Source organism: Cheilinus undulatus, linkage group 8 (assembly GCF_018320785.1).
Source record: "Cheilinus undulatus linkage group 8, ASM1832078v1, whole genome shotgun sequence".
In the NCBI taxonomy this organism is placed as follows: Eukaryota; Metazoa; Chordata; class Actinopteri; order Labriformes; family Labridae; genus Cheilinus; species Cheilinus undulatus.
This window is the reverse complement of record NC_054872.1, coordinates 4,651,997-4,665,283: the sequence shown is the minus strand read 5'-3', so window position 1 is coordinate 4,665,283 and position 13,287 is coordinate 4,651,997. Positions and strand designations below refer to the sequence as shown.

General features: G+C 39.0%; 1 protein-coding gene across 3 annotated transcripts in view; it reads right to left on the bottom strand.

Annotated features, from left to right (window-relative positions):
- The window catches only part of cdk14 (cyclin-dependent kinase 14), a 391,958-nt gene that overhangs the window by 187,067 nt on the left and 191,604 nt on the right, over positions 1 to 13,287 (bottom strand). For all 3 annotated transcript variants that reach the window (XM_041794334.1, XM_041794335.1, XM_041794336.1), the window contains one exon: positions 1,930 to 2,053. In XM_041794334.1, the coding sequence (XP_041650268.1) occupies positions 1,930 to 2,053 (124 nt within the window). The remainder of the gene's footprint in view (positions 1 to 1,929; positions 2,054 to 13,287) is intronic.

The window sequence follows — 13,287 nt, the reverse complement described above, 5'->3', positions numbered from 1 at the left end:
ACACCTAATGAATGAAATGAGATACTAAAAATATATTTGTGAAATTTTATGGAAATTTAGATTTTTTTTTTAAATTTCAGTAGAAATTTAAATGAACATTTCACTTCCAAAAAATTAGAATTTTCTGGTTATTATTTGTGTCTTCAGGCTTTAAGGGGTTAATAATAAAAAAACTAAAATAATAATAATGTATTTCAGAACTTTTCACAGACATTTTTGGAAGTTTCTTTGGAATTTTAGGAATTTTTTGTTGATTTTGGACTTCATTTGTGGTCAAAATTAATTCCTGTTCAAAGTCAATGCTGAGCTTTTAAACTTAAGAGGTCCAAATTATCCCGTGTGAGTGGGAGAAAAAAAATGCATTCCACACAAAAGCTCAGGTTAATGACAGAAAGAAGAGTAAATGGTCATATCAGCTGATCAAATCTTCATGTTAAATGAACTCTAATATTAGCCAGTTTGCTATTGACTGTCACATAGACATACTGTAACATGTTCTTTAATCAAAGCCATGGTTTTTCTGTTCCTCTTTGTGTCCTTCATCCCATGACCAGACTGTTTCATCCCCACTGTGTGTTCAGGCGCCACTCGTTGCACCTCTCAGCCCCTCCTTTGTTGACTCTCCGTCTCCGTCTCCCTCGATTACTCCACCCAGCCCCACGCAGCACCATGGGCCTCAGCTGTCGGCCGTTAGTATTCCTGCTGCCAACGACCACAGGGAGCCCTGGCGGCCGCACAATCACACACACTCAAACAGCCTTCACCTTCCTCATCTGGCATCCCTCAGGCAGAGACTGATGCTGCGTTTTTTGAGCATGTTTGTCGACGAGCTCAGCTCCAGCGACAGACTAATAGGCCAGGGATTTCTCATTCCTGCTCATTTAGTATTTTGTCCATTATTTTTCCCCTCTCTTCATTTCCCTGGCAGTAATGTGTCTGCGCTAATACGAGGTTTGCATTATTGATAAAGCTGCCACACTGCGCCTACCCCCATCTGTCTGGGCAGAGGGATGGAGGGCCGGAGGAGATGGATGGTCGAGGAGAAGGAAGGTCGGAGGGATCTGGAGAACGAGTGGGTAAAAGAGTGAGGGGTGTAAAGGTGTAAGACTAAAGATGATGGACAGACGGATGCATGGGTGTACAGAAGGCTGGATTGTCAGTTTGTCTGCCCCCCCTCCAGGGATGCCAGACAGACCATGTACTCAGTGTTTACTGAGCATGGATCCAAGCCATATGGTGCCACTTCAGGAGGGGCTCTGAACACACACTGCCATTCACGCACACACACACACACACACACACACTAGACTCTGGCTACAGCATTTGGAAGAAAGATGTGCTGAAAATCGTTCATTGTAGCTCCTTTTGTTGTGAAAGATCGTTTACAAAAGTAAAAGTTTCTGCAAAGCATGAGAAGATTAAATAGTGAAAGGACAATGAGGGATAAACATTTCATGATCTTGGCAAAAATGTTTAAAAGGCAGACTGAGTGACCATCCAAAGTCCCCTAAAAGGGATCCTCCCAAAAATCTCCTCATAACTGGGTCAGACTCATCAATACTGCCATCATTCAAGATGATCTGCAATTCACTCATAGATGCAAAGAAGAGGAAGAAAAATGCCTTTCTTTCATTTCTACTTGAGGCTCATGCAGACCTGTTGACCTAGAATGCAAGGATTATAGTCTAAGAAATAATCTCACAATTATCACTATTATTTCTGCATTAATTTATGGAATTTATGTTGAAAATTATATTAACATATCTTACGGATATGAACTTTCTTCATGTGAGCTGGGATGGGGAGTCAATCCCAGCTGTCATTGGGCAGGACACACCCTGAACTTGTTGCCAGCCAATCTCAGGGCTGATATGTGGAGGCACATCATCAGAAACAGACAAAAGGAGCATGAGCAATCACCCCACTCACCAAAATCAGCCAGTTTGAGCTCTCCAGTGTCACTGATGAGCAGGTTTTGTGGTTTCAGGTCGCGGTGAAGGATGTACCTCTGGTGGATGTAGGACAGGCCTCTCAGTAACTGGAACAGGAACAGCTGCAAATGCAAAGGAGCAAAGGGGAAATAGCTGTGTTAACATGTGTTTATGTAAAAATTAAACATCTGTGAATACAAAAATCACAGTTAAACAGTTTAGTTTGAACAGTTTACTATTTAATCACAAGAATTAGCCCCCTTTATGAGCTCCTCTTGGCAATCCTTGAAATTCACTGCATAGACCAGGAGTTCTCAACCTTTTCAGCCCTAGACCCCTAAAATAAAGGTGCCAGAGACCAGGGACCCCCACTGTACTTAAAAGTGGTTGAACAGCCATGCACAATTCAGAATAGTCATATGCAGACAAGGTCGCCCATAAAGGGGGATTAGTGGGGGAGCTTTCTGGTGCCCAGCCAAACTGGGGGCCCATGGAGGTCAGCAAAATCCCGGTCCATTGTAAAGTTACGTTGTGATATCCATACTTTATATTAAACCTAATAATAACCACTCTTCCCAAAGAAACTAAATCTTCATTTATTCATGTGTGTAGTAAATGGCCTTCTAAAAATGTAAATCCCTTTGGTCAAAAAAATAGAATGAAAAAGGTTTAAAAATAGCTAAAATGGGTTAATCACAGAAAAAAATGTTGGAAAAGGTGGTGAAGTAGTAGAAATGGGTAAGAAGTGGCAAAAATTAGATACAAATGGCAAAAATGGGCATGTTTGGTGGTAAAAGGGAGTTAAAGTGTGGCTGAAATGGCTTTAAATTAGCAAAATGGGTAGAATTTGGTGAAATGGGATGAAAAATTGATAGAAACTGGCAAAAAGGTTAACTGAGAAAGAAAAAAATAAGCAGATATGGGCAGAAATTAGTTAAACTACCAAAATTGGGCATATCAAATGGAAATGTGGTTAAAATGGGAAATATTGGGTGTAAAAAGGGGTTAATAGTGGCAATAAGGGGGCAACATAGGCAACATTAAGCTTAAGTGGCAAGAATTTGTTAAGAAGTGGCAAAAAAAGCCAGAAAAAAGTGGTGGACCGAATTTAAAACTAACAAAAACAGGTGTTAAATGGCAAAAATGTGTTAAAATTGTATGAAAAAATGATGAAAAGGGGTAAAAAAAAATCTGATAAAATTGCTGTAAAGTGACAAAAGTGTAATTTAAGAAATATTCTTAGTCTTTTTAGGGCATCTGGAGACCCCCTCTCAGTGTCTCGTGACCCCTAAGGGGGTCCCGACCCCAAGGTTGAGAACCACTGGCATAAGCTGCTGGTTCATACGGAAAGGTAAAAAACACAACGTCTTATATTTGTATTTGTTTTATTATTAATTGATAATCCTAATCCTGTTCATAAATGTCTTTTTGTAAAAAGTCTTATTTCCATACAGAATTATTTTAAAAATAGGACATGAGTGTCAGAATTTCAGTGGTCTGAATGTTTGTGTTTTTTCAGTAAACAGTTTGAATATAAAATGTCATCAAACAATATTATTCCATTTTCTCTCCTAATTTCCATGACTTTCTGGGAACCCCGGGGGAGTCAGAACCCCCACTTTTGAAAAACCCTGCTTTGGGGTGTGACTTCCTTATGATGAATGCTTCTGCTGGAGACTTTCTTTAACATTGATGTAGTGTCTCTCAGACAGGCAGAAACATGAGAAATCAATAAAGAGCCATCAGTCCCAGTCATCATTTTCCTCCTTTACATGATTAAACAGAGAGGAAACAGATGAGAGTGTAAAGTCCACCTTGAATTTCTCATCTTAATAAATGACGGCTGCTGCACAGAAAACATGATCTATCACAGACCTGTTTAGACCAAAGGCTGGCTTCAGATTTGTTTGTCTTCTTTTTTCTGCACATAAAAATGAGTGCTGACAGTAGAGATGTATGGAGCTGTGACAGACTTGTTCTGGGTGGAGCTGCTGCTTTCTTTTCATTTTCTGTGAAGGGCGGTGAATTGATTGTCCCAAGTGTGACGGGACTGCTGACAGCAGGGAGGGGGAGAGACAAGAGGGGCTTAAATCTGCTAACTCTGACCCTGAGGAGTCAAAACACACAATATCATATTCAAGATTCAGTCTATGGTACCAGGCCACAGTAGTAGTGGACACTACAATTTTACTCCATTCTTCTTCAACATTCCTTTTCAAGTCCAGCCACAAATTCTCCATTGGATTGAGGTTTGGGCATTGACTCAGCCACTCCAGAATATTTATTTTGTTGTCTTGAACCTTTTCTGGAAAAAAAATCAAGCTCTTGCAGACTGAAAAAGAGTGTTCTCCAGTATTTTCCTATATTTGACACATTAATTCTATCCTCTACCTTTACAAGCCTTCCAGAGCTGCTGAGAAGTATCCCCACAGCATGATGCTGCCACCACCATGGTGATGTGCAGTGTTTGTTGTCTTCTTTAATGGACACTTTCTTCCACTTGACCATGGTGAACTTGACATGCCTTCTGGTGAACTCCAGTCCAGATTGAATCTGAGTTTTCTTCAACAGTGTCTTTCTCTTTGCCACTCTCCCATAAAGCTTTGACTGGTGAAGAACCCGGCCAACAGTTGTTGTCTGCAGAGTCTCTCCCATCTCAGCTGCCGAAGCTTGGACCTCCTTCAGAGTAGTCATAGGTGTCTTGGTGGACTCTCTCACTAGTCTCCTTCTCACTCACTCAGTTTGTGAGGATGATCTGATCCAGGCAGATTTACACATGTGACATATTCCTTCCATTTCTTGATGATGAATTTAACTGAACCTCAGAAGATGTTCAGTGACGTGATTTTTTTTTACTTATACTTTTAATTAACCTTTTCACTGAGTTGCTCAGAGTGCTTTTTTGTCTTCAAGGTGTAATAGTAGCCAGGAATACAGATTAACCAGTGACTGGACCTTCCAGGCACAGGTGTCTTTATATTACAATGACTGAGACATGTCATGAGACTACTAGCACCAATAACTGGACCTCTGTTGAATTAGATCAGTCAGTTTAAACGGGTGAATGTTTATGCAGTCACTGATCTTATATTACATACTGTTTCAGTGCACATTACTTTGTAGAAATCTGTTTTCACTTTGACATCAAAAAGGTTCTCTTGTAATTCTTTGTATCAAAAAAATCCAAATTATCTTGACCACAGTTGAATTATAGAATTATTAAAGTATCCAAGGGGATAAATACTTTTTATAGGCAATGTGCATGATCCTTTTCTGCATCAGGGTGGTACGAGAAGTGCGATCAAAAACAATCGCTTCCAGTTTTTACAACAATGATGGTTTTCACATACAACCACCCCTTAACGCCACATGACATTACCATGTCAGACAATGCATCAAAAATCTTGTTCCATCATGGCAGACAGAATGACCACACTAAGAGAGTGACCACGGTCGCTCATCATATGCTGACGTCATTACTGTCTCTGTGACTGTGTGCAAGTTCATAGGTCCTCAAGAAGGTGGGTCAAAGAGTGTCAACCACTCTACAGCAGAAGCGCTCTGTGTGATTGTAGCGGTATTTTGCTCATAAAAGAAGAAAACAACAAACAAGAATGATGAGCTGCGACGTTGCATTCAGCCAAAATCTGGCTTAATTGTTGAAGTGAGCCGGTCTTAAAGACTGCAGGAATCTACCAACAGATGGAGTAAATACATTCATAAAAACACTCATGAAAATGCATGAATGCACTTTTGCTGACACATCATATGAATAAAGATGATATTACATTTACATTTTTACAGCCAATTTTCTTTCTGCTGAAATTAAACACAGCTCATTCACCTGCCTGCGGAGCTCATAAGCCAGGCTGCCTGCACAGAACTCATTTGGCTTTTATTACATGCATACTGCAGGAAATGTTAGCTTTCAGGAAGAAAATCCTAAAAATTCCACTAAGTCAGAGCCCCATTAAACTTGTTTTGTTTTCTTTCAGAGATCTGCCAGCTCCTCGCCCCCCCTGCAGACGTGTCAATCAACAAATAATGAGTCTGGCGTGATCTGGCGTTCAGTTTTATTTCAATTCCAGCGTTCCCTGCTCATTTCATTCTGCTCACTGATACCAGAGTCGTGGCCAATTAAGCTGATTGAAGCACCGTGGAGTCCAATCAAGGACGGGCCGTGTCTGGCATCTGGAGTCACCGGGTCAACAGTTTACTATTCCTGCACCCGGTGGGTGAGAGATGAACTGCGGTGCAGAGAATTAGCATGGGAAATGTGTGTTTACTCATGTATATCAAAACACACTTCTGAAAAGCCCTCGCCTTGCTGGGAGTGCAACTGCACGGTAATAAAAAGGGAGAAAACACTTTTATTCTCTTCAGTCAGCCCTTCAACTCAAACATCAAACCCTTCTCAGAAGAAGGTTTTCCTCTTCTGTAACAGCCCTCTTCCATTTGCAATTCCAATATTGGAGGAAAAGTGAAGTGCTGGGAGCAGTTTGTGAAGAGTATGCAGACTGACAACAATAAAAATAATGTGCTTTTATAAAATCCTGTTGTCTAGTTTTCAATTCAAACTATTCACATTTTATAAAGAGAGAAAGTATTCTCCCCCATCCTGATATCTTATTTGTTTTGTATATTTGTAACATTTAAATGTTTCAGCTCATCAAACAAAATTTAACCCTTTACCTACTGACCCAGCGCCGGTGCTGTGTTTTATATGTCCGGAGTATTATTACCATAACTCTGTCAAAGTTTGTCCAATCAGAAAAATTCTAACGCTGTTAGAAAGCTGAGAATTGTGGGCATGTGCACATATATGGTTTATTACAGTACTCAAAACCATATGATGTGGGAATTCATAGCAAAACACCATAGCAAAACATTAGAAGTATTGCGAGATTCTCAACACTGTAACTCTTCGAAAGTTTGCTCAATCTAAGAAATTTCAACCCTGATAGAGAGCTGAAAATCTATGCTTTCCAGCAATATATGATTTGTGGTATATACAGTGCTTAACAAATTTATTAGACCATCCTAACCCTAACCAAAGTAAGGTTTATGCCAGCGCTGCCTAAATTAAAAGCATTGGTAATTACCAAAATCATTTTTTATGTTTCTGCAATGGTTAATACACCAATATGTAGAAGCTCTTTAACCCAAATTATATTTGTAATGCTAAAATATAATTATTAATGTTATCCATGAATTTTCAAATTTACTGATTTACAAAAAAACTGAGAAAAAAGTAAAACACATTATTATTTCTTGATTAATATGTCAAATTATAGTTATTTACTTGCATTTCTAAACAGAAAATGAGTTTTAGTGGTTGAATGTTATGCTTGATTCATTTCTGACCTCTCAGAGAAGCCCAGTGAGCCGGCTCAAATTTGGGTGAATTCAGTTTGAAATCCCTCATTCCTGTTCAAAATGGTAAAACCTGGAGAGCTCACTGAAAATGAAAGAGTCCTACAAACCTTTGATCGACGTGCTGAACCAACGTTACTTTATTTCCATCCCATATGAAGAATGCAAAAAGAGGTGGTGCTCTAGGAACTACACGGTGCCAGATCCACCTGGCCTGTTCGATGGCCACGTCTGGCCCATGTATTTGAAACACAAGAAAATCAGTAATGACGTCAGAGTCCGAATGAAAGAGAAAGGAGAGTGAAGGAAGAGAGTAAAAGGAGAGTGAGCGTGAGTGTTTTTTTTTTCTGTTTTGTTTTGTTTTCAAAAAATAGCGTTAGATAGTGGCATTTGTGCGTGTCTGTCATGTGCAATACCAATATGTTACTTGAGAATGTTGAGAATGCATTTTTCCACCTTTATTTGTACTAATTTTTTCACCTATGTATATAGTTATCTTTTGCACTGTGTTTTGCACACCCAGAGTCCTAGACTCAAAAAGTGACTGGTGATTGCTCTAAACATGTATTGGTTCACATTTCAAATGTCAAATCAAAACTTCATGAGCAATAACAAAATTTCTACTCATAAAAGCCATGAAAAACAAATCTGTTTTTATGTTTTTCTTCTTTTAAACTGCTGACAATTCTATATAATGTGCAATAATCATTAACCAGATGTTGAAAAGTCAAGTTCAAGTACTCCTGGGAAAAGGGACCAAAGCTCTCAGACTTAGGGCATTTCCTGACTATTTTACAGCCATAATGACAAAATATGTCCAAATCACCATTTTTAGACTCAGTAGGTAAAGGGTTAATATCAGACAAAGAAAACCTGAATGAATAAAATGTGAAGTCTTTGAATGATGATTTCTCTACCAAGGGAAAAAAAAGCCATACAATTCTTTCCTGGCTCTATTTGAAAAAAAAAAAAAATGTTACAGCACGAATTAACTGGGATTAACCACATTTTCTGAAAGCTGAGTTCCTATTTACTAAGCACACCTGGTCCTGATGACTGCCAGACCTGTTGAATCCAGACATCCCTTAAATAGAACCTTTCTGACAAAGTGAAGTAGACGTTAAGATCTTAGAAAGCAACACATTATAAAAAAAAAAAAAAAACAAAAAAACAAAAAACAAAGTCAGTGGCATCTATCAGTCTGGAAAGGGTTACAAAGACATTTCTCAGGCTCCTGTGCACTGATGAGACAAAAGTTGAACTTTTGTGATGTTAAACTAATGCAGCATTTCATCATACCATTAGTCAAACATGGTGGTGGCAGTATAAAGTCTGGACCAGGACCTGAACCTCCTGCTGTAATTGATGGAACTATGAATTCTGCTCTTTACCAGATAATCCTGAAGGAGAAAGTCTGATCATCAGTTCATGGCCTTAAGCTCAAACACATCTGGGTTATGTAGCAGGATAATGACCCCAAACACACATAGGGACAGGTAGGTGTGGATGACTTTCTTCACTTTAATACATGAAATCACCATTTAGGCGCTCTCATCCCTGTTTCCGACTCTATCTACTATCTTCCTCTATCATATAAAGGCACAAAAATGCCCAAAATAAACCTTTAAAAAAAAAATAATAACATTTGGTTGGTATAAAATATATATAATGATATATAAACAATTAACCCTTAAGATATCCTTGGGAAATTTTTGCTCCATTAATTTTTTTCAAGCCATTTCCGCTGTGTTGAATAAAGCTCAAATTTGCCAGAGGATATTCTTTTTTACAAAAAATAGAATTGTTGTCTCAGGTCCTTAAATTAGCCTAAAATGGCTAAGCTACGCAACAACTGACACATTTGACCCTAAGGACCAACAATGTCCCATTGAAAACAACTAAAAATGCCATTTTTGATCCCACATCTATTCGAATGTAAACTAATACATTCCTTTATGGTTCGATTTCATTTTGGACAACTAGCTTCGAATTTCTAGTTTTTATATTTTCCATCAGACGGCTCTACTTTTCCCCATTGAAAGCATGCTGCAAAATTTCACACTGGGGGGAGGGTGACTTGCAAGGATGACTTGCTTCTGAAATGATAAGAGTGTGTCACTATTAACGCTAAATAATGGTGTGTGTGTGTGTGTAAAAAAAAGTGTGTTTAAACACACTGGCCTTTAGAGAGTTATAGGGTTAAAACCCTCAAAATATTAATATTTGATTATGTATATTTCAAGCTTAAGTAGTTTTAAAAGACGGACTCATTTCAAATGGAAAAACATTCATATATATCATTTTTACAGCAGTTTTCAGGATGCTGACTTTTTTTGCCATTACGGATGACTACATTTGAAAATTAAAGGAACCCTTAAGGTTTAGGTGTGAAAAAAATGCAAAAAAAAAAGAAAAAAGAAAGAAATCAGGAAGAGGGCAAACACTTCTTCTCAGCACTGTTTTCTGCCTTTTCTTCTGCTTGTTTTGCAGCCCCAAGCATTTTAGGGTGAACAATGTAATGCATCTCTCTGCAACGCCCTCTACAACTTTTCAAAGTCAACAGTCTAGTACTTTTGACTTTTGCACTCTTCATTGTTCTTACTGCAGCGTCTTTGTGTGCCAGGAGACATTAACACCCTTCTAATTGTTGGATTTACTCCAGTAGCCATTAGTCACCAGAAATTATCTGTAGTAGAGGAGAAGCATGAAGACCAGAGGATAAAAGCATACTTCCAGCAGACGTTGTTTCACCAGAACACAGCTGATAAAACAGACCATAAATCAGAATGAGAAGTTATTTCATTAAAGAGAAAAAGTTCTGCCTGTATGTGTGTCTGAAGGAGACAGTCTCTGCCTAATCATGATGCATTATTAGTTCATAACTGCAGGAGAAACAAACCATGTGATCACAGTTAAATCAGCCATTAACACAATTTATCAGCAGCAGAGTGACCCGACTGCACCAACAACAATCCATCAGGAGCACACCAATAAACACACCATCATTTTTCTAATGATGAAATACTTATTGCCATCGTAGCAAAGGCAAGAACAACTCTCCATCAAGATAAGCTTTATGAGAAATGTGTGGATTGTTTGGGCTCTGTGTTATCTATCAGCAGAATGGGGTGTAATTTGGCTCTTTTGTCTGATATTCAATGTGCAGCAAAGCGTGAAGCCATGTATCACAGTGACAGCAGGACACTGGGGTTCACAGCACTTCACTGGGACAAAAACAAAGTAAAACAGCACCGATAACACGGGAGGAGAGGAAATATACTGCCTTTTAATCCGATATTAATATAGAACGCAGCAGAGGCTAACAAGATTCAGCATAATCGTGCTTGAAGGGTGACTGATTGGGGACAACAATCATCTTAAATCCCACTGGTAGAAAAACAACAGCAGTGACAGAGAAAGCATGTACTCGTCTGCTGTTTCTGGTTCACAGCGACTCTGTGCTAATCACAGGAAGCATCAGAGTCCTGAAATATGTTTATACACAAACAAGAACCATCGACTAGATTAAGATGCAAGGATAAGATTCGACAGGACAAGACTAGATGAGACAAGACGAGACGAGAATAGACGAGAATAGACGAGACAAGACGAGAAAAGACAAGACGAGACAAGACTAGACGAGAAAAGACAAGACAAGACAAGACTAGATGAGAAAAGACGAGACGAGAATAGATGAGACATGACGAGTCAAGACGAGACAAGACAAGACTAGATGAGAATAGACGAGAAAAGACAAGACGAGACAAGACGAGACAAGACTAGACGAGAAAAGACAAGACGAGACAAGACTAGACGAGAAAAGACAAGACGAGACAAGACTAGACGAGAAAAGACAAGACGAGACAAGACTAGACGAGAAAAGACGAGACGAGAAAAGACTAGATGAGAATAGACGAGATGAGAATAGACGAGACATGACGAGTCAAGACGAGACAAGACAAGACTAGATGAGAATAGACGAGAAAAGACAAGACGAGACAAGACGAGACAAGACTAGACGAGAAAAGACAAGACGAGACAAGACGAGACGAGAATAGACGAGACAAGACGAGAATAGACGAGACAAGACGAGAATAGACAAGACGAGACAAGTCGTGACTAGACGAGACAAGACGAGAAAAGACAAGATGAGACAAGATGAGAATAGACGAGACGAGTCGAGACTAAACAAGACAAGACTACACTAGACAAGACAAGATGGGACAAGACAAGTCAAGACAAGAAGAAAATTGACAAGAATAGAGAAATAGAAATAGAAATATGTTTATACACAAACAGGAACCATCGACTAGATTAAGATGTAAGGATAAGATTCGACAGGACAAGACTAGATGAGACAAGACGAGATGAGAATAGACGAGACAAGACGAGTCGAGACTAGACGAGAATAGACGAGACAAGATGAGAAAAGACAAGACAAGACAAGACAAGACTAGACGAGAAAAGACAAGACGAGACAAGACTAGGCGAGAAAAGACGAAACGAGAATAGACGAGACAAGACGAGTCAAGACGAGACAAGACAAGACGAGATGAGAATAGACGAGACAAGACGAGACGAGATGAGAGTAGACGAGAAAAGACGAGAATAGACGAGACAAGACGAGGATAGACGAGTTAAGACGAGAATAGACGAGACAAGACAAGTCGTGACTAGATGAGACAAGACGAGAAAGGACAAGACGAGACAAGACGAGAATAGACGAGACAAGTCAAGACTAAACAAGACAAGACTAGACTAGACAGGACAAGATGGGACAAGACAAGTCAAGATGAGAAGAAAATTGACAAGAATAGACGAGACGAGTCGAGACTAAACAAAACAAGACAAGACGAGACGACAAGACGAGAATAGATGAGAATAGATGAGAATAGATGAGAATGGATGAGACGAGTCGAGATGAGACAAGACAAGACAAGACGAGATGAGACGAGAAGACAAGGCGAGAATAGACGAGAATAGATGAGAATAGATGAGAATGGATGAGACGAGTCGAGATGAGACAAGACAAGACAAGACGAGAAGACAAGACGAGAATAGACGAGAATAGAGGACTAGAAGACTAGAAAAGACTGAATGTATGAATAAATCTTTCAATGTGTGAAAAAGTCTACATTGAAAAACCCACAGATGTTTGCTCGATGTACAAATGTGTACACAGATTTAAAAATGTGTAAATAAATCTACAATTGTATGAGTAAATCTATAAATGTGTGATTATTTCTATGATGAAAGACCCACAAATGTATGACTAGATCTACAAACATAACTACACCACATCCCAAAGTATTATGCAAATTAAATTTTTTGTCATAAATGTTCAATTTTTTGTTTTTCAGTTAAACTCATGGATGGTATTGTGTCTCAGGGCTCTTTGATCACTCAAATCAATCTCAGACACCTATGATCATTATTTTGCCAGGTGAGCCCAATTAAAGGAAAACTATTTAAGAAGGACGTTCCACATTATTAAGCAGGCCACAGGTTACAGCAATATGAGAAAGACAAAGAAAACATTACATATTTCACAAAAACTTAACCCGTTACAAAGTAATCCAATAGAGTACTCAGATTACTTTTTTTTTAAAGAGTAACGTAACGCATTAGTTTTACAATTCAAGTAATCCCGTTATTAGTTACATTTTCATGAAAGTAATCCGTTACTGAAAGAAAATCCCAAATTTCCTCCCTCTTCCGTGGCTTCAAAAAGAGAGAAAGAAAAAAAAAGAAGCTCCTTGAAGCATCTGCTCTGTTTGTCCTTCTCTCTTCCTGTAGTCACGTTGGCACGTGCCAGCAGAAGGTAAACATTCTGTGCCATTACGCTCGCACTGTTACCTTGTTGAGCCCCTGAGATTACAGAGAGAACAGCAGGCCACCGTGGAAGTATCCCCATTATGATGGATTTTTAGATGAAAGGGAGAAGAACAGCATCCTGGTGAAACGTAAGTTTAAAAGCTCCGTT